Source organism: Ascoidea rubescens, assembly GCF_001661345.1.
Source record: "Ascoidea rubescens DSM 1968 unplaced genomic scaffold ASCRUscaffold_1, whole genome shotgun sequence".
In the NCBI taxonomy this organism is placed as follows: Eukaryota; Fungi; Ascomycota; class Saccharomycetes; order Ascoideales; family Ascoideaceae; genus Ascoidea; species Ascoidea rubescens.
The window spans coordinates 1,996,923-2,016,510 of record NW_017962913.1 but is presented as its reverse complement, the minus strand read 5'-3'; the positions used below and the strand labels follow the sequence as shown (position 1 = coordinate 2,016,510).

The 19,588-nt window shown below is 37.2% G+C and overlaps 1 protein-coding gene across 1 annotated transcript; it reads left to right on the top strand.

Annotated features, from left to right (window-relative positions):
• Positions 1-1,267: 1,267 nt before the first annotated feature.
• Positions 1,268-19,011, top strand: ASCRUDRAFT_5941 (uncharacterized protein; the record flags this gene model as incomplete). The annotated part of the gene is made up of 5 exons (XM_020191232.1): positions 1,268-1,364; positions 2,237-2,381; positions 9,546-9,733; positions 10,097-10,212; positions 18,805-19,011. The coding sequence occupies 5 exons, from the start codon at positions 1,268-1,270 to the stop codon at positions 19,009-19,011; spliced, it is 753 nt and encodes a 250-aa protein (XP_020050368.1).
• Positions 19,012-19,588: the final 577 nt, after the last annotated feature.

The window sequence follows — 19,588 nt, the reverse complement described above, 5'->3', positions numbered from 1 at the left end:
GCTGAATAATAATTCCAAGGTTCTGACCTGTGGATCGCATTTTCATCTGTTCGAAGTGGCTCTTAAGAAATGTATTTGCTTTACGAGTAACTGCATTTCCCTTTTCAGCAATTGGTAGATCATTAACAGAATTGTATATTAAGCAAGTGGAGCTACTGACCATTCAATGATCTATCAATCATCAAGAGAAGCGACAGCTTCCTTTGAAAACCGTTTAAGATTTATTGAACCGCACGAGTGCGGCCTCCTTGAAGCATTGAATCCACTTTTTCATTGCCATTCATTTGTTTCTTCGTAAAAGATCTGGCGGGAGAATCAGAAAATCTGCGTAGTCAATTGGCCAAATCGTGATAGTGGTCTTGACATTTGATGTGTCACCACCGGACGTAAAATTCACTTTTTTCCGCTGGGCTTCCGGAGTGCTCAGGTAACCACTCAGATTTATCACAGTGTTTCAATAGCCGATCTGGCGATATGATCCACGATCGCCATTTTCATATATTCTTTCAGCTTAACATACTATGATATACTCGCCACAACAGACCATGAGCGGATTTCCCAATCAGCTTCGCAAGACTCAAAGAAAGAAATGGGTGGTGCTAACTTCAAATCTTTGGCGTTTGTCTTGAAATCCAATGCAGCTCAATTTTGAATTTTAGATGTAGCTGTTAGCAAAGCAGTGTCTATCTTTTGTGATAAGCCTTATTCATCAAATTGAATGTTGCGTTAAAACCAGTTTGCCAGGCGACGAATCAGGGCTACTTTGTGTCTGCTGTATTGGATGAAGTGTTATAGATTGGTTGAATTGGCCGTGATCAAATGGTAAAGATGCAGACGATCAATTTCATTATTGGTGATGAACCTGCTGTTACTTCGACGCGCTGTTTTTTTTTGCAAACGGAAAGCTGCATTGTCCAATAAGGGGGATCACAAATGATTCATCAAAGAATTTTTTTCACACTTCTTGCTGTTTCCAATGCTGATTCCGTTTCAATTATTTTCTTTGCTGCTTGTTGGTGCCACACCAACTCTGTCCAGAAGGATAGACTTGGGTTAGAGATGGTGACAAAAATGCACATTAGGCATGGAAGCGTTAGCCCGACCTCCAGCTCCGGCCGGCGGACCGGTTGCACCCCACGCTTCTGCTGTTGAGGCCATTCTGGATGCCACTAAAGTTGATATGCAAACCCAGTTTGGGTCACCGACATAACTCCTCTTTCAAATCTGAAAAGTCCTATTAGTGTCACTATCGTTGATGCTAGCCGTAATGCTACTAGGAAAACCTCAATTGCTCAACTATTTGAAAATTGATTTTTATACTACCAATGGATCAAAATTGAATTCAAAGTCAGCAGCAACACAGAGTGTGGCACTGGTTTCTTAGAATGAATTTTGTCCTGTTCTCAACGGTGCACTAGCTAGCAAGACAGCAGATTCAACATTGAATGACTCAATCGTTTCCCAATCTGCTGTTTGATCTATTTCGGCAAAGGTTCATCAACGTTCAGGATATGAAGCAGAGACAGTTGTAAACGAGTTAAGGATCAACAATGGTATTGCCGCTATTGGTGGGTCACAGTATGAGGCTAGCCGCAGCGAAAAACTGACCAAAATTAATACAATATCGGATGGTTGCAACACCACTCCTGTTCTTGGGTTTGTTCAAGTTCAAAACTGGTTTGCGAATCGCAGTTCTGGTTTAATGAGTGATTCAATATTGTCACCATTGTTGAAGGTTACTCTAAAATGATGCTGCATTTGAAATTACTAGATGTTGATGACAAATGCGCCGTTGATATATTATATGATGTTTGGTCATCGATTATTGGATGAGACCGATGATACGTCCAGATCTCATACGCTGTTTGCATCCAAGCTTCTGAAATACCATTCGCAAACTAATGAAATAAAATAACCAACATCTGTTCTTTATGAGCCTTATTAAAGTGCGGTGAGCAAACAATGGCAGTGGCAGATGATCACAATCGGGAGGACAACGTTATTGGAAAATACTTTTTCATTCATTCAGAACAAAGCACTCAGGTGTGCACTCTGTTTGATGAATTTGTTCTGCCCCAAACGTCCACCTCTGTTGACTACCTCGTTCAAATTCTTTATGAGTGAAGGTTAGGAGATGCCCTGTCTAACTTGTTTGGATGCCATGCGCTTGACACCATCCCCACATAGATCAAGCGAAGCATGTTAGCTGAGGCACGTGTCTCCTTTTTTCTTCTAGGCTGCAACAAAGGTACAGTTGCGCAAATAGTGCATAATTCAAATATCAGCTGCGATGTTGTCAATTCTTTGTCTCCTACGAATGAACAAAATTTTCGATCAACGATTGATCATCAGATGCTCTTCAACCAAAATTCTCATCAGCCGTTGGAACTGCAGCCAACGCCGCTGCTGCTGTTGAAACAAATTAGCCCACTGCTACCAATGGGAACGATAACACAGCTCCATCTCCTTCAGACGATCCTTGAGACGAAACTCGAAAGTGAATGAGATACGTATTGTCATCACCTCAAAAGATGAAGTGAACAATAATGCGGATCACAATGAAATTAACTCGAAAAGAGCTGCAGCATCCGTTGGTATATTCGTCAGATATTGCTGTTATCACTGGTGCTGAATCAGATATGGACCTCGTTGCTGAAAGCAGCAAAGATCATCAAGAAAATCATGGACACTCTGAAACTGTAGTAAAATGGATTTCCAACAAATTAATAAATACCACCAAAACGAGATTTGCACTAACATGTTTGGCTGCGCCATTATTGCCACTACCACTGTTAACCCAATTTCAGCTGAACCAATGTGGAAAATTCCTTTTGAATATAGTTTCAAGCAATGCCCATAATAGTAATCGCATGCCATTTATTTTGAAATTGAAAATATTTCTGTTTCCTATCCATTCTCATTTGCAATATATTGACCATCAACTTGTACAATTTCTAATGCCGCACTAAATGGTTAGGGTTCTCTCATCTAGAAAGTATTGAATATACTGAAAGAGTTATTACAGTCATTAGGAACGCCATTGTGTGATCAGTTCCTGCCGTTGCACCAACAAATCCGTTCAAGGATCATCAATATAATAGGAGAACCGCATTCGATTATGCTGTTATCGATGCTGAAATCTACAGGAAGCGGCGCCCCGAATTCGCTAATGTTGAATGTCTTCAGACAGTCTCCAAGGCGCACAAGTCAATTTATGTACTGAAGGAGTCTGTTCATCGATGGGACAAGACGAGTCTTAATTCACTTCAATAGTTTGTATTTTCACGGGGTTCACCTTGTGATGCTGCCAATCTCATTTCAAAAATTAGCTCCGCTGAATGCTTCCATTGTGTGCTGATGATTTAGTTAAACTCCTATATTGAAAATCAATGGTGAAGCTGCTCTTATGATGTGTCAGTTGATTGCTCAAAGTATAACACCTAGAAATGACTACTGGGCGGTTTTTGGGGGTGGGGTTGCTCAACGTAAGGAACGAATTTGCGTACTTATCGACGCGTACGACAGACCGATCGGTCAGCACGTCAAAATGGATCTGTCTGAATAGCGGGCAACAGCATGGACGATTACCTCATACAAGGGGGTACTTGCATGAGTCCGCCCTGAGCCAGATGGAAAACAATTACTGTTTTGCGGATCCAATGTTGGCTCGTTGCATCTTCCAGCATAGGGTTCACCGAACCAATCAGCTACTGCCGTTTGGTTACTATACGCCTTGGATTTCTTGGTTCTCCATGCTTAATTCATTTATGTTGAGAGAAATAGGTGACAAGGGATTTTCACTCAGTCTAATTAACTGTTGGTTACAATGCTATCTCATCAATTGAGTTATTTGTCTCCACCAACAGAGATTGGGCCTGACAATCTGCTCATCAAAAATCAGCTGGATCGTAATAGGAATCTCATTATTTCCACCCCAGCATCTTGGGACCCCATGATGCAGGCCTTTGTGGCCATACTCACATCCGAAAGGTCATCTAACTCAATCAATGACGCCGTCAACAGTCCTGTGTTTCTAGTCCTGGCGTTCAACTATCTTGTTTGAAACGTCGATAATCAATTGATGTATTGACGTGACAATACTGCTATCATCGCGGCTATCCATCCTGAAAATCTCAAAACCTGATAAGGTATATCATTCATCTAATACTTTATAAAAGAGTCGTGCGATGGGGCTTTTACCATTTCAAGGGATGCTACTAAAATCAATGAGGCCGATTTGTTTCATAGGGCGCTAAGCCTCCCATCGGTCATATATCCAAATGAATTGAATGCGGGATTGAACTAACCTTCATTTTAGTTCGGTGTCTACGTTAATTTGGGATCATTTGAGTATTATTGTTAAACGGATTTCCCCTTACATTTGCCTCAGTATTGTTAATCATCTATTTGACTGACTGAGGATATATTGATTTTGCAATCCTTACCAGTTTCATCGAGTTAAAAGTTTCTGGTTTCGTTCAGAGACGCATATGTAGGAATTGTAATGTACAGTGACTTTGAAATGCTCTCATTATTTTTTGATATTTTTATTCTTTGATTTTCTTAATTCTTGGTACTAGTTTTGTGTTTGGATTTATATAGTAGTCTATGGATGGAGCCTGAGATGCGATTCACAGCAACTGCTGTTCGCGAAAAGCAAAATAACATGCTCCCCGGGTAGCGCTCTTCACCGACAAGGCTAATGAACACTTTAAGCACTTAGGTTTGAAGGGTCCCTAACCTGATTGAAATGTCTCGCACTTGCCAGAGATTGAGAAACACCTATTTTACGCGCTCCAAGATGTGCTCAATTACAGGGCCGCGGTTCTGATTTCAAGACTCTGCAGGCGCCCGTCATGAGAACCATTAAATTGATGTCTCGCACCAGCACCTGGAAACTGTTCTGCGAACCCTAACGCTCCCCTGCAGCTTCTGGACATTATTCCGCTTAATTATCCCTAATGTGTGACGTCGGTTTTCGGATATGGGAGCCTGCTGGGATCCTCCCGTCCACCCACACTTGGTTTCTAAGCGGGTACTAGCCAACTCTCAATCTCTGTTACCGGTCAAATCCCGTAGGTCACAGTGGCATGTGTCCGTTTCCGATGAGTTGGGCTGCCGTTTTGCTCAGCGTGCTTCGCTTTCATATATTTATTCCATTGAATTCATTTTCAAGGATGGGTGAGAGGAAGCTTTTCCCGCAAGACGCAAATGCCGTTAATTCCGCAAGAACAATCGTCTATACTTTTTCATGGATATCAGTAGATGGACGTCGCTCAAATTTGATCCAACTTGTCTGCGGCCGCGTGACGATTTATGGAAACCATATTTTGCAGTGTCCACAGGGAACAGATCGGCCATCGGGAGCAGCTATTGGCTTAATTCATAACGAAATTCCGTACATCACACGATGATCTCAGGTTTGGTTTCTCTGTTACCGAAGATTGTTCCAAGCCAAGCGGATAGCTGCAGTTGTTTTCTCGGTATTGATCATCGGTTTTTTTTGATGCCGGTTGGTGTTCAAAACCAGTTCACTATAAATGGGCCAGGCCAAGCCTTTCACGTTCCTATCTCCGATATTCATTTTTTGCAGAAGGTGTTGCGGTCAACTCGATCCAGCATAACATAATTGGACGATATCGTTTCTTTTGGTTGCGGCTAATCAATTTATTGATCGAAATTTATCATATTTCATCACTGCAGGATGGACATCAATATTTCTATGGGCAACTTCTTTGCAAGATCATTTTCTATCTCTCCTTGTCTTAAGTCGTTATGAATAATTTGTTGCGTCTATTGCATTGAATTCCAAGATTCTTTTCTTTCTTACTACATTTGAGGATGATGGTGCAGCTAATGAAAATCAATCATTTTTTTCAATGGAATTCATTTCTTAGCCCTAACAGCTAACGTTTCGGGTTTCTGTAAGGTTATTAAAGCATCTTCAAGCAGTCTTGCATCGATATATTTTCATATTGACACCCATAGAAGAGCTTCATCGTCACCAAACGGGACCATTGAAGACTTGGAAGTTCCTTCAATATCTTTAATTTTACCTGTGAATAATTCCTGTAGGTGGTCTTCCACTACTTTGACAATGGGTGATTATTTCAATTGATTTTAGTTATCATCATATTCACAATTAGACACAGGCATTCTGCTGAAATCATTTATTTATTTAATGAAGTGATGCTCTCCAGGTGGCTTGCAAATTTCCATGCTTGGTCTGACTTGCATCGTAAATCTGTTACTAATCTTCGCAGAGCATGTGAGGAAGCGAACCTTTGATTCATTTTGAGGCAGCTTTTGGATGTGTTACAAGTTCATTGATCTATTTTTCTCGATAGCAATCGACATAAAATCAAATTGTTTATTTGATGATGCAGTAGAGAAATTATTAATATCGTTGTGTAATACTTTAGCCATCTCAATAACTTGTGTCTTAGCTCTGCAATTGTAGGATAGGATTGAACGTTGACGATCAACGGAAAAACTGCAGGTACATTCTATTGTACTTGTATTATTGGTGAAACGGCTTGAAGGTGCAAAGTTTTTAATTCCTTGTATCTTATTTCGTTGATGTATTTTAAATTGAATCGTTGTTCAGACTGATTTTAATCGGAATCTATTGGTCACCTTCGCGTATGAAAACAATGCATTTTCGTTTGTACTAAATGCAAGAAAAGTTTTTTTAATGTCTGTGCTGCAAATCTTTTGTCTGACATTATGATTAAACTGAACACCAAAGGACCAAATGGATGATCGACTTCAACAGCCTTTACGGTTCTCTTAGATATTTGCGATGGAAAAACACAATTAATACGCATCGGAATATAGTTGTGCAAAAGGATCGAATGTCTGAATGAGAAAATTCAATAGCCATCGGAAAGTTAAAACTAATCATTCGATTTTTTTTTTTGTGTCTTGTTGGATTTGTTTCTTGATTTTCAGTGTTTCTCTATTTTGGGACGGCCACTTCAGTGCAGCAGCATCATACACTCAAATCGGGTCATCGGTGAAAGCTCCAGCAATAGCTCTACTGAAACGATTTTCAGCTTTGATCGATCGAGATGGTGTGATTCCTAATGTAAGTAATGTTGAAAATACTAATAAAGATTCAATTGATCATTCACCAGGATCTCATTTAAACGAGAGATTTTGAGCAACAATATAATTAGACTTATATTCCGAACCAATTAATCAATAAGCGGCATTAATTGAGTCAGTAAAATCAGCAATGAAACGCTCCTCAATAATCACTTGATTTGAGTTGTGAAATTCAGAAATTGCTTCTTTCCTTAGATCCATACAACATAAATTCCGTTAATTGATGCGCTATTGATATCGCTAGGAGTGTATACATTTTGCATTAGGAATTAATTTGATATCAAAACGTCGACTGCCGTAAAGTGATGTAGAGGCCTATCTCAATCAGTGGTGAAAACCAAATCATTTTGTACTTTTTCTGCAATTGGCAAGCGTGATTTATTAATCATCACACACTCATCAAACATCTCCCCACCTTTGTCAGTCGATTGTTCTTTTTTTCAAAGTCTGCTGTGTAATTATTTTCAGCCAGTTTAAGAGACTATTGATATTAGTTGGTAAGTCTGAAACAATCCTGGCATTGCATACTTTTGATCATCCAGCATCAACAGTTCGATCTGTTCTACGAATATCGTGACATTGACATCTTTGATTCAGTTGTTGGATTTATTTTGAACACTCATTTACTCAACAACAATCGCAACATGAGCTCCGAAACCAAAGGGGAGTACATTTTGAACTTGAAATTACTAAAAAATAATTTAACCTCCCCAGAATCCGCCTTTGAACTATAATTAATAACAACGTTGAAGTCATCAGGACACTCAACTAGTTGGGGAGACTCGTAGAATTGAAACGTCCATGGTTTTCGGTCAATTGTGCTGTAGCATCCAACCTGCTACCGCCGAGCCATCTATCTTTACCTAACATAAAATTTGGTTCTTCAAAGTCATTGCTACGTGGAGTTGATTTAGATGATTTTGCTGACAATCCTTCTTCCTTTATTAATGGAAGTGATTGAAAATCTCAATACTAAATACAGAAGTCATCCGATCGGTGGCATCGAATCCGATGCAAGTTAAGCCGTTGATTCCAATTTATTTCGCAACATTTTTGCTTTCAAACGTAAAAAGAACAGCATAAGAAAAAATTTATATAATTCTTGGATAAAGAACGGAAACAGTCCTAATATACATTTTAAATTGTGTGATAAATAATTCACCAATTGATGGATTTGATAAGTGTCCTATAATATTAATTGGTTCTATCGTATTTGCATTGAGATACTGTTGTATGTTATCAATAAAGATTTCAACAGCTTCCTACTCGTAATAAAGTCAAATTACTTAGCATTGAAAGACTGCTTTCACTAATCCATCAAAGATACAAAAAAATCCTTTTGGAATTCGTTTGACATTAGTTGCCGCCATGAATTCCATTGAAATAAACTCATCCGCATCAACGAAATTAATGATCTTCTAGACCAACTAAGTTGCAACCACCCGGCATTTAATAACTTTTCCGACCTTATGAATCGTGATTGATTGAATAGAGGGAGTCCTATTTTGTTACTACAATGCGGCCGAAATGGAGATTTGGAAAAAATTTAGAACCAGTGTAAAATGAAAAATACAAATTTGATGAAATTTGTCATTGTACACCGTAAATGATTTGCATAAATATATGATTAATTGTTCAAATATATAATATCTTTCTACCCTCATTCTAATAATATATTTGTATTACATGGGTTTCAATATTGTCTTGAACGATATAGAAAAATGGCAAAGAATGTCCGCTTTTGATATCACAACTGAAAGGATAGTTTCAAAAAAAAAATTATCTGCAATGTAAGACGAAAAATGTCTACAATTGGATAGCTCTTCTTACAATCGAAGCAATTTAAGCAGAGGAACATATTCTAATCTGCCATCATGATAGATCTTGATTGCGATACTATAGCTATAATTGGCTGATGTTCAAATGGAAAAATCGAATAACTTTCACTTCAAATTGATAAAGTTCAAGTGGAAAATTAGGAATGCTTTGAGTCAAAGTGCAATATCATTCAATAAACATTGCTAGTGGTAAATGTCTAAACACAATACATTTAAATGAAAATCGTTAAATGAAGTAGTTTGAATCAATATATGTTGTGATACATATATCGTTCGTTGGAATCCGGGAATGGAGATCTTGTTGCAAACTTTGGAATCTCAATGAAAGCTAGCAGTAATTCTAAAGTGAAATGGCCGAACGTAATAACTTTTAATTTTTTCTTCGGTGGAAAAAAATTTCGTCAGAAATGTGTTTAATCACCTTGGCATCAATGACAAACAAAAATAACAAAAGGCACCATCATATTCATCCCTTCAAAATCAAAACAGGTGAAATTTCAAAGAAACAAATGGTAAAGAGAATCACCAACTAGTAAGTGTTACTAATGTTCGAAATCAATTTTGGAACATTGGACTTGAATATTCGATTTATCTGAACAGGATTACTCCAATCAATCATAGAAGACCATCTGCATCAGAGATACTTAGTCAAACCAAAAACAATGCAATGCTCAATGATCCATTTGCTGCTCAAATATATCTCCAGTTATTCAGATTGTTAGACGAAAAATCTTTCAGAACAACATCACTGGCTAATTTCTTGGTCTTTCTTGAAAATACCAAATTGCGTCTGTTTCACCGAAAACCTCAGGGATAATATTTACAGCAAGTTAGTTTGTATCATAATGTCAAATTCATCGGTTGAATAAAAATTGCTTAATACAAACAACCATATTGAAAGTGAAAACCCTCTTGCTAATAGCCCATCCACTTCTCCAACCACCTATCATTCTTGGTTTGAACCTCAACTGTCAAACTGAGCCTGAAATACTACCAATAATGAAGAAGAAATTCAGATAAGTTAACCATTAAACAATGATATTACAAATTCCTTTATATCAATACAAATCAAAAAATCAGAGTAGATTGCTGTCCCTCTTGAATAAGATATTTCCAATTAACTTGTTAGTAATTCTATGCATAAACTACAGTTATCGATAGCTTGCTTCATCACAAGCAATCTGATATTGATATGAAATCTATGATGATATTTAGTCCAATTATTAACATTACCGATTCACCTGGCAAACATCAGTCTTCCAAAAAGGTATACAATTTCTAAACAATAATTTGGTGTAATATTGAAAGCGATGATGACTTAAATCAACTCAAAATATCACTAATTACAGATCAACATGCAGATCATCCAACAGAATTGTTCTCAGGTCAAATTAAACATAATGAAAGAGCTTACCAAAACTAAAAAAATCCCATTCTGGATGATGAAGAGCATGTACTCCTATCAAAAATACCTAATATTATTCCATCATTATTCGTTGTGACATTACGAGCCCACCAGCTGAAGATCCTCAATTTCTAATGCAAGAAATGCGCATTTAACTAAACAACGCATTTGCAACTGACTGTTGCACAAACATCTGCTGAGCCCGAAATAGTAAAGAAACAACCGTAATCTTTCGTAAACACGAAACAAATGGTTGCAAACCGTTTACAGCAACATTGTGAACAAACCAATTTTAATTAACTTCAATCTCCCCACTTCGCATTGGATCTGCCGTTTGTTCCTGTTTCCACCTTGCCGAAACTCTTGTTGTTACCACTTGTGGATTCCAAGAGTTAAACCAATGAGGTGAATTTCAGAACTGTAATTACTTGTTCTTTGATCATTTACCTATTATTGTGAAAAAGATTTTATTTCACATTTACGATTTATCTTAGTCTATTTAAAGTTATTGTGATTTGTTTAAGGTTATTCCGTTTTCACAAATCAACTCTATATGTTTTCAGTTAGAATTCTCCAGCTTTTTCATTTGAACTTTAGCCAATTTCAGCCAAAATAATGCAATTATCACATACCAATGACTGATAAAGATTGGGGTTCTGTTGCTTAAGTCAATCATTTTTTGTGATTGGTGTTGTTATTTTGGATATTTTACTTTTTACATTCTTGATATTTTCATCATCTGAAAATTTTGTTTTATTTGTGATATAGAAAGAACACAAAATTTTCATTTATATAAATCGATTCAATAATTATCAAATGTAATCGAATAACATTATATTATTAGCTGCACAATAGGAATAAATTTTATATTTAGTATATAAATCAATCACTTATTAAACCAGTCTTGAATATTGAATCTCATCTTTTAACAGATGACCTACTTTTAAAGTTGTCATTCGTTCATTCTTCTGGAAAATTCCTTATTGGCCACAATTAGCTGATAACAATCGTCATGTGAATTCAATCAATCACATTTGTTAAGTTTGTTACCGCTGCTGAATGGCCGTTCTTAAAGGTATCTTCCTCCAGGAGAATCACTGGAATGATAATGGTGATTCGCTCATCTTTAAAGGGTTGATTGTTAAAATTTGAGATTGAACATTAACTATTCATGAATATACATCCTATTTCGAAGAATAACTAATTAAGTCCGCATTTAATGTCGCCAAAGATAAGAACATCTGAGAAAAAAATTATTTCTAATGTAAACTGTGAAATATCCAGAATAAGAATAGGTAACATAATGTATGAGTGATTATACAAAAAGATGTTATTCTTTAATGAAATCACAAAAAATCACAATTGCTTCGCTGCCACTTAAATTGGCAAATGTTCAAATGTAAAAACAGAATACTTTAAGGTGACAATGTGTTAAACCCAAATGTAAACATAAAACCACTAAAAATGAAAAATTTTAAAGTATCAACGTAATGATAGAATACCATTAACTGAAAAAAGGACGCCTTTAGCTAAAAATAGTTAAATTATCAATACAATAAAAATTAAATTTTTGATATTTACATCGATTTTTGACTGCTCCATGTAGAAAGGGTGAAAGTTGAAGTTTGTGTCAACTTGATAATTGGAATGAATGTTAGAGACAATTTTCTTGGGCATCATCAAAAAATAATTCAACTTGTTTTTTCCAAATTCAATCAGAAATTGTTTTAAGTCAAACAAAAGCTGCTTTCAATCGTTGTGAGACTTATGTTTCCTCCACAACTCATCTTCTTTTGGGTCAATTGATGTTGATGATCTTTTAACTTCGAAAAAATCAAAAGATGATAGTGACAAAGAAACAACATTACTTCTGAGCAGTTTCGCAATGAAATGTAAGGGGTGTCCAAATTTGATTTTTCGAGCTAATAATGAGCAAATAAATATTAGATAGACAACTGTTTATATGACGTTATTGAGAGAATTCAATCAGATGTGCAAGTAGAACAATTAAACGAATTGGATCCACGTTTACCTAGCCCATTAGAAAATGATTCTCAATGAACAATGCTGCAAACAATTTATCATTGAAGATGTAGTTCGATTATTGGCAAATCACTATTTTTGGCCATTACAGTCTGATATGATATGCCATTGTCGACATCACGTCAAAGCTGACAAGTTAGTTGGCGCATCAATCCATCATTTATCTGGCGTTTTCAAAAAGTAACAGGATGCTTGTCAATCAATCCACCCAAAATTTTACAACTATGAAAATAATACTCAATTATTAAAGGCTCATTTGAGAATTGCTGATAAGACTGAATGTCAAACAATCAAAAACTATTAAGGGAAAGTTTTCACTAGCCAACAGTTGTCAGTGTCAGAAATTTGGCAAGGATATAACTTTAAGGAAAAATCATGGTGACTCGTTCAGGATGATAAACGGTTACTTGTTTTCATGCATTTCCTAGAAGCAACCAAATGTGGAGAATTATATAAAGGGACGCTGATTGTCTTTTCATTACCAAAACAATAATAAGCAGAACACTTTTGCAATAGATACCGCATGATATTCAAACCCCAGTGGGTGTTATCAATCTATATAGTGATAAACGTTGGTTTGTGACACCATTAACTCAATTATACACACTGATTCGATTCAGGCCTACTATTAATAAGTATGAAATTGTTTGAAAAGATATTTTGAAGAACAGCGTTGAATTGAGTTATTATAATACCAAACACATTGGTGTTGATATTCTCACCAAGATACTTGATACAGCTGCATTTCAAACATTCGTGAAAGATTTAAAATCATTCCATTGACTCTGCTCAAATCAAAATCAAACCTACTATTTGTGAGCGAGTGGAAACAACATATTCGATGACCTTCAATTGTTTCTCCATACAATCAACTGTCACATTCACTACAATTACGAACCTCAAACCAAATTGTACTATTACAAGTTTTAGAATCGAAACTTTAAACGAAAAATATGAGATTGAAAATGTTAGTTGTAGTACCGTCTTTATTTAACTGCTTTTAGTAACAGCATTTCCATTTATACATAAAGATAATCTAATTTCACTCATTGATAATCTATGCATATCTATGGGCTTTCCATTGTTACACTAACAATTCATGTATTAGTTGATGAAGATATCTTATTCCTATATTCGCACTTCAACAAACGTCAGCTAACGAAATGCAATTGAGGATCCCTGCGACCTCTTAATAAGATATAGTGCGGTTGTCAGTTTCGCGGGCTCTTATGATCAGATTTTGGGTGTCTGCCACTGTTCTGCTCGCCTGACGGACTTTGTCCTATCGCAGATCGTTCCAGAAAATGTTGTCGCTCTGTTCTACGTTTTTCCAACTGATAGACCTTCTCAGCAGAATATTTTTTCATGAATTCCCTACAACAGGATATGGCGCAAATTGCCAATGTTGGCGGCCGCAAATCAGTGACACTATTTGATGTTGCAGTTTTACAATTTGGGCTTGAGAGATCATTCTCAAAGCTGCTCATCTTGGTACGTTGGTTCAAGCCACTATCAAAAACAGGTTTTGTTCTTGATGTCGATTCAGTGAAAGCTAAAATTGCTTTGTTTTCCATGCGAGATATCTTGGTGAAAGGCGGATGAGTCTCTGCTCCACTTGAATAGGTACTATACAGTGGGTGGAATCGCCGCTAAGGATTAGTTAACTTGGAGATGCATTATGGAGTTGTTGGTGTTGAGACTGCTATTAATATGACCAGGTCATTGACTTCTGGTAACTGGCAAAATTAATTGTCAAATAAAGCGGAGTGCAAATGAATCTATAACGAACATTATTGCATCATTCACAACGACTGCAATGCCAGTTATGTTGGTGTGGTTTACCATGCTAACTGTGTTTTGGCCACGACCGATGGCACAGCGCTTCTTGCGCCTGGGAGAGTCCCTAACATAATTTCCTATGCTATTGCAAAATTTTCGGTTAATGAGCTAATGATGACGCGTGTACTGATAGCCCAAGTGCATCGGCGCTTGTTTCAGTTGGTGATAAACCACTTGAGAAGCCAAAATAATAGTAAATGACATGCTCTCAATTTCACAAAAAGAACATTTGCCTAGAGAACGTTTTGCACATTGGCCAGATCCCGCTGAATCATCTGTAGAACCCAATGCTTCGGCTGGGGTGGATGCTGTGGACTTCCCCAATAGTGATCTCAGGCTGCTGTTATGGTCTTTGAAAACAACTATCAAGCTGATGCTAAATTCAAAAGTGCTGAATCACCAGGCAAGTCCTTGCCAATAGATTTGTGGAAACTCACTTTGTGCCAACGATCGAATGCCTCATTTTGGTCAGATTGCTCGTATTGGTGACACCTTGGATGATGTTCAAACAATTTGTACAGTGATACTTCTGAGTACTGGATCGTAAGACAATATTCTTGATGGTGCCAGGATGTGGATGTTGTTAGAATTTGAGCCGCTACATGTAAGCAGTGCCGCTTCGCTTCAAAATGGTTCGGAATTTTTGAAAGGTTGATTCGCCGGAAGAAGAGCAGCTGTAGGACTATATGAATGTCTCGGTATCTCGGCTCCTGTTGGGTCGGCTACTACGAGCTGACTTGAAAGAATACATTATGAAGATGGGTCTGTTGCAAGTGATATAGCGACCTTCTTCGCCATTTCGTTCACCGGTGGCTTGAAATGTGACACTTGTGAAAATATAAATCAACCAAATTTATTAATAAATCGTTTTGAAGTCGCGGCACTGCTGCTCAGAGTCTACCTTATGCTCATGATGTTGTGCTAATGCCTGTTGTTGCTGTTGATGAAGATCGATATTTTCGCATTGTCGTTAGTGATTGCTTGAGTAAGTCGTTGCCGCTCCAATTGCGAATGAATTATTAGATGGATTCAGGATGGAGTACTATATAGAATTTACTTGACGATTATTAAATAATTTGTCTCGTAGTGTCACATCTCGCAACCAATTTGAATTCAGGTTTTCAAAAATCTTTGCCGATCTGAAGGACTCGAACATAAAATTTCTGTCTCTTTTGAGCCTCCTCAAGATGGAGCTGGCCACCGTTTTCAACCAGCAACCAGGCAATTGAAAAGATGATGTTCATCGAAGTTACTGGTTATAGTTTTTTGTCGACCGAATCTGAGATGAAAAAATTGTGGTAGATTATTGTTATTTGACGAAACTCCGCAGTCTGTTGATTGGCTCTATGAATCGTTCGATAGACAAAAATCAACGGCGGGTAGCATGAGATTGTTTGGGGAGTGCTGCTTATCCAATGATTTTTGATCAGATAATCCAAACCAGATAGCGGATACATCTTTCGTCACTGAGGTTGTTCCCTGCCACACCACTAGAACGGGCTACGCAAAGCGCATATGCTCATAATGGATTTGGTGTTGCCTGTTCTAGCAGTCGCTTGATGAAGCACTATTTGTAATTTATGGTCTATCATTTGCTGCAATTGATCTATATATTGTATCAGCCACTACAGTCCCACCGATTGATGGCGGTGTTTGGGGGACAAGTCAGTCAGTGAACTCAACGATAAAGATAGTACGAAGGCATATGCGTCCCACAATTCATCAAACAATAACCATCATCAACAAAATAAATATATTGCTAAGTACTGAGAAGATAAACGGACAGCCGGTGTCGAATGACGCTAAATCCCATTCAAAGTAATATCTTCAATCAAGAGCTGATTCTTAGCTAGTTGCTGATACTGACAATGCAGCAGATATTCCTATGTACCACCTTGCTGCGAAGAAAGAAGTTCGTCAAGAAGAACTTGAGGACATCAGAAATACCTTTTAACAATTTAGAAATCATTCAAAGGTTGCCATTATTGCTGGTCTCCTGTCACCCAATTGGCCGCTGGCTTTATTGCCGCTACCTGTGCTAACTGAAAACCTCCAGTGACCATGTCGATTCCGGCTTCTCATTCACAGTTCCAGAGTGTGCATCACGACAATATTTAGCACTGCTTCAATTGCGTTTTGAATCAAATTCAGTTGCCGGTCCCTCAGAGATTTCAGTAAAGTTAGCACCAAGTGGTGATCTTGCCAACGTCAGACTGGTTGGTGAAGGCTTTTCTCTGCTTCAATGAAATGCTTATAACTAAACATTGGTCTAGTCGTCAGCTATGAAAGTGTTGCGGAATTTCTTGCTATTGCAGCATGAAAGATATTCGCGGTTCACGAAATGCATGAAACTGTTCCATTTACAAATAGCGACATGGAAGCTGAAAATTACACGAATCAACATCAAGGATTCTTTATTGCTGAGTAGGATTTCAAGGCTTCACAATTCTGTTGATGGATTCGAATAATCTCCATTTCGATGGCACATAAAAACGCTTGATTCCCTCCACACGTATGAATTTCAAAAGGTTTGAGCAGTTGTTAGGATGCTTCTCCTTTCAAAAGAAATTTTTCACTGCATCCAATGCTTCTATGTTGATCATCTTATCCTTCGCGGAGCATCACACGCAATGGTGATGGACATGAAATGGTATCTCAGTTCTTTGTCCAAAACGAAAGACAATGGAGTATTTTTGGTTCATTTTGATGCAGTTGAAGTGTTTCAAAAAATCTATAATATCTTTTATTAACGCAGGCTTAGATCTGTCAATTACATCAAAGACTCTCATTGAATCAGTATCATTGGCAGGCAGCACGCATGATCATTAATGCATAAAATGTGCCACTTGAATCAGACAGCTCTGCGTTAAATGCCAAACATTTATCACTTCACAGATGAATTATTAAACGTGTTGCTATTTCCTTCAAAAATTGATTACTGTCTGACATTGATTTGCTGCTGGGTTATGGAATAAGTAATTTGGTGCACCACCCAACATTCATGTTAGTTGTGCTAGAAGAGCGCTATGATAGAGAAATTGAAATCAATTAACTATTCTTTTCAAAGTTCTTACTTCTGTTATGGTCTTTAGATAGGCTGATAGTGATTGGGCTAGAGCCATTGGTAATCATAAATCAGCTGGTCGATATATCATTTTGAATAGTCAAAAGGTCTGTTACTTGGCTCAACAATATACCAGATGCAATAATCTTGCGGACTTCAGACCCTGAACCACCTATACTCTCGGAGGTTATGACAGCGCTGGTTTTATTAAAGTTCTTCAGATATACTGGTACAAAATTGAAAAACCAATTCCTTGGGTGATACCAATATTGCTAGCAACTCGGCTAACCAGCCCATAAATCACTGAACCTCCTTAAATAATCCAATAAGATATCTTATTATAAAAGGGTTGAGCAATGGTCTTTTTAATACCGCGAGAGTTGGTAGGAAAAGTGATGATTCTGATGTCTTGACCACGACACTCACCTCTTTAGTGTTCAAGTAACTCAATAAATTGCATCAATTCCTCAACGGTTAATAGTTTTGGTCTTCTGGTTTCGTCGGTTTAGCCTTAGTTTTTACTGGTGTGTCTGAATACTTCTCTGTTATGCTGCAGAACTGTTATACTTTCTTTGAATGATTGTGATAATATTATCTCTGCAAGAAGTAAAATTTCACTCCTTAACTGTGATTTTTTTCATTTAAAACATACTCATCTTGGTTTTCTAGCTAATAAAATAATTGACATGTAATTTTTTTACTATTGGATTGTGATAATCATTTACTTCTGTTCAGCGGTGTTAATATATTGGGGTCCACGATTGTTTGCTGAACAGCTGTTCAAACATATCGGTGCTGCCGAACAAATGTATTATCAATCAAACCTGGTCACGTTCAAAAGGGAAATGTGAAAGAGCTCGCCTTGCCCCAAAGCTTAAATAGTAAGAAGAGCGTACTTTGTGGGAGGCGTATGCCTGCGCTACTATAACCCCATATTCCGAAACGCAATCCCTTTTCTTGGAGGGACTCTAGTGGCGATTCGGGCTGGCTCCACTGCGCCTGGGAGGGGCCCCAGCAGACAATCATTCTTACTTGCAGCGGCAACCGCTCGGTCAGCGGGAGCAGCCGTTCAAAGGTTTGATAAAATGTTGCTCTACAATGACCACATCTTCTGATGGTTGTATACTGGGATAAGAAGTTGTTGTGAGACCCCCTAATGTCTACATTCGGCCCATTGCTGTCTCTCACTGGTGTGCTCCGGTGACGAATTCTAAGCAAACCCAGTTAGCTATAAAAAAGCTCGCGTTCTTTTCTACGTTCATCGTTCAGATATTCAAGCTCACGTTTAACAAGCATTACCGATTCGATACATTAGTTTCGTTATTTAAGTCCAACATATTTCAAGAATGCTATTCATATTGGAAATGATTGAGGATTTTACCTCCTGCATGGATTCGACGATTGAACTCTGCTTTTCATTACTAATATTAAAAAGATGGATAATAATTTGCTTTTTTTAGTACGTTCTATAATCATCCAGAATCATATACTATAAACAAATTGCTTAGCCATCCAATAGAAGTATATTACATTTCAAGTTTTACAAAGAAGTTTTCAATCGAAATAATCTACAGAATAAAACCATCATCTTCAGCAATAAATATCATCAGGATGAGCCCATCAATATCTTTGTAATCAGAACTTCGGTTGGTGAACCAAGTTTAAAAATGTGGCCATTTTGCCCATTCCCATTTGTTCCAATCATGATTGATTGATTTGACTTATGAATTCCTTTTAAGCCGTTGGCCCAAAGTCGAAGTTGGTGGATAATTCAATTATTGTGCAAACGGAAGATTGGATATCTGTAAACATTTAAGATTTTTTACTTTAATATTTAATAAATAACTTAGTCATATCAGCCATTATATCATATATTTGTAGCTCGTTCTTAAAAACATATTAAATTTATATTATTTTGGAATATTATAAAAACTCTTCAGAATAATAAGTAACCGTCTGCGTTTTTTGTACCACAAATATACATAAAGCTCATGGCAACAACCAATCCTGATTGCAGAAAAACAAATATCTTGAGCAACCAGAGAAATTTAAAAATATGACGGGTTTAAGCAAAAGAGATATTCATTTACGACCGAATTGGAAGTTGTATTTTTAATACTTGAACTGAAATTAGATGAAGCTAAAATGCAAGATAACAGTAGTTTTGAGTTCAATATAACTAAATCGTATCGGCATAAATAGAATAATTTAAACTGGAAGAGCATAAACTATGAATGTAAGAATCGTTAAAAAAATGTTATTTACATTATTGGTTTGAAAGCCGCAATATAC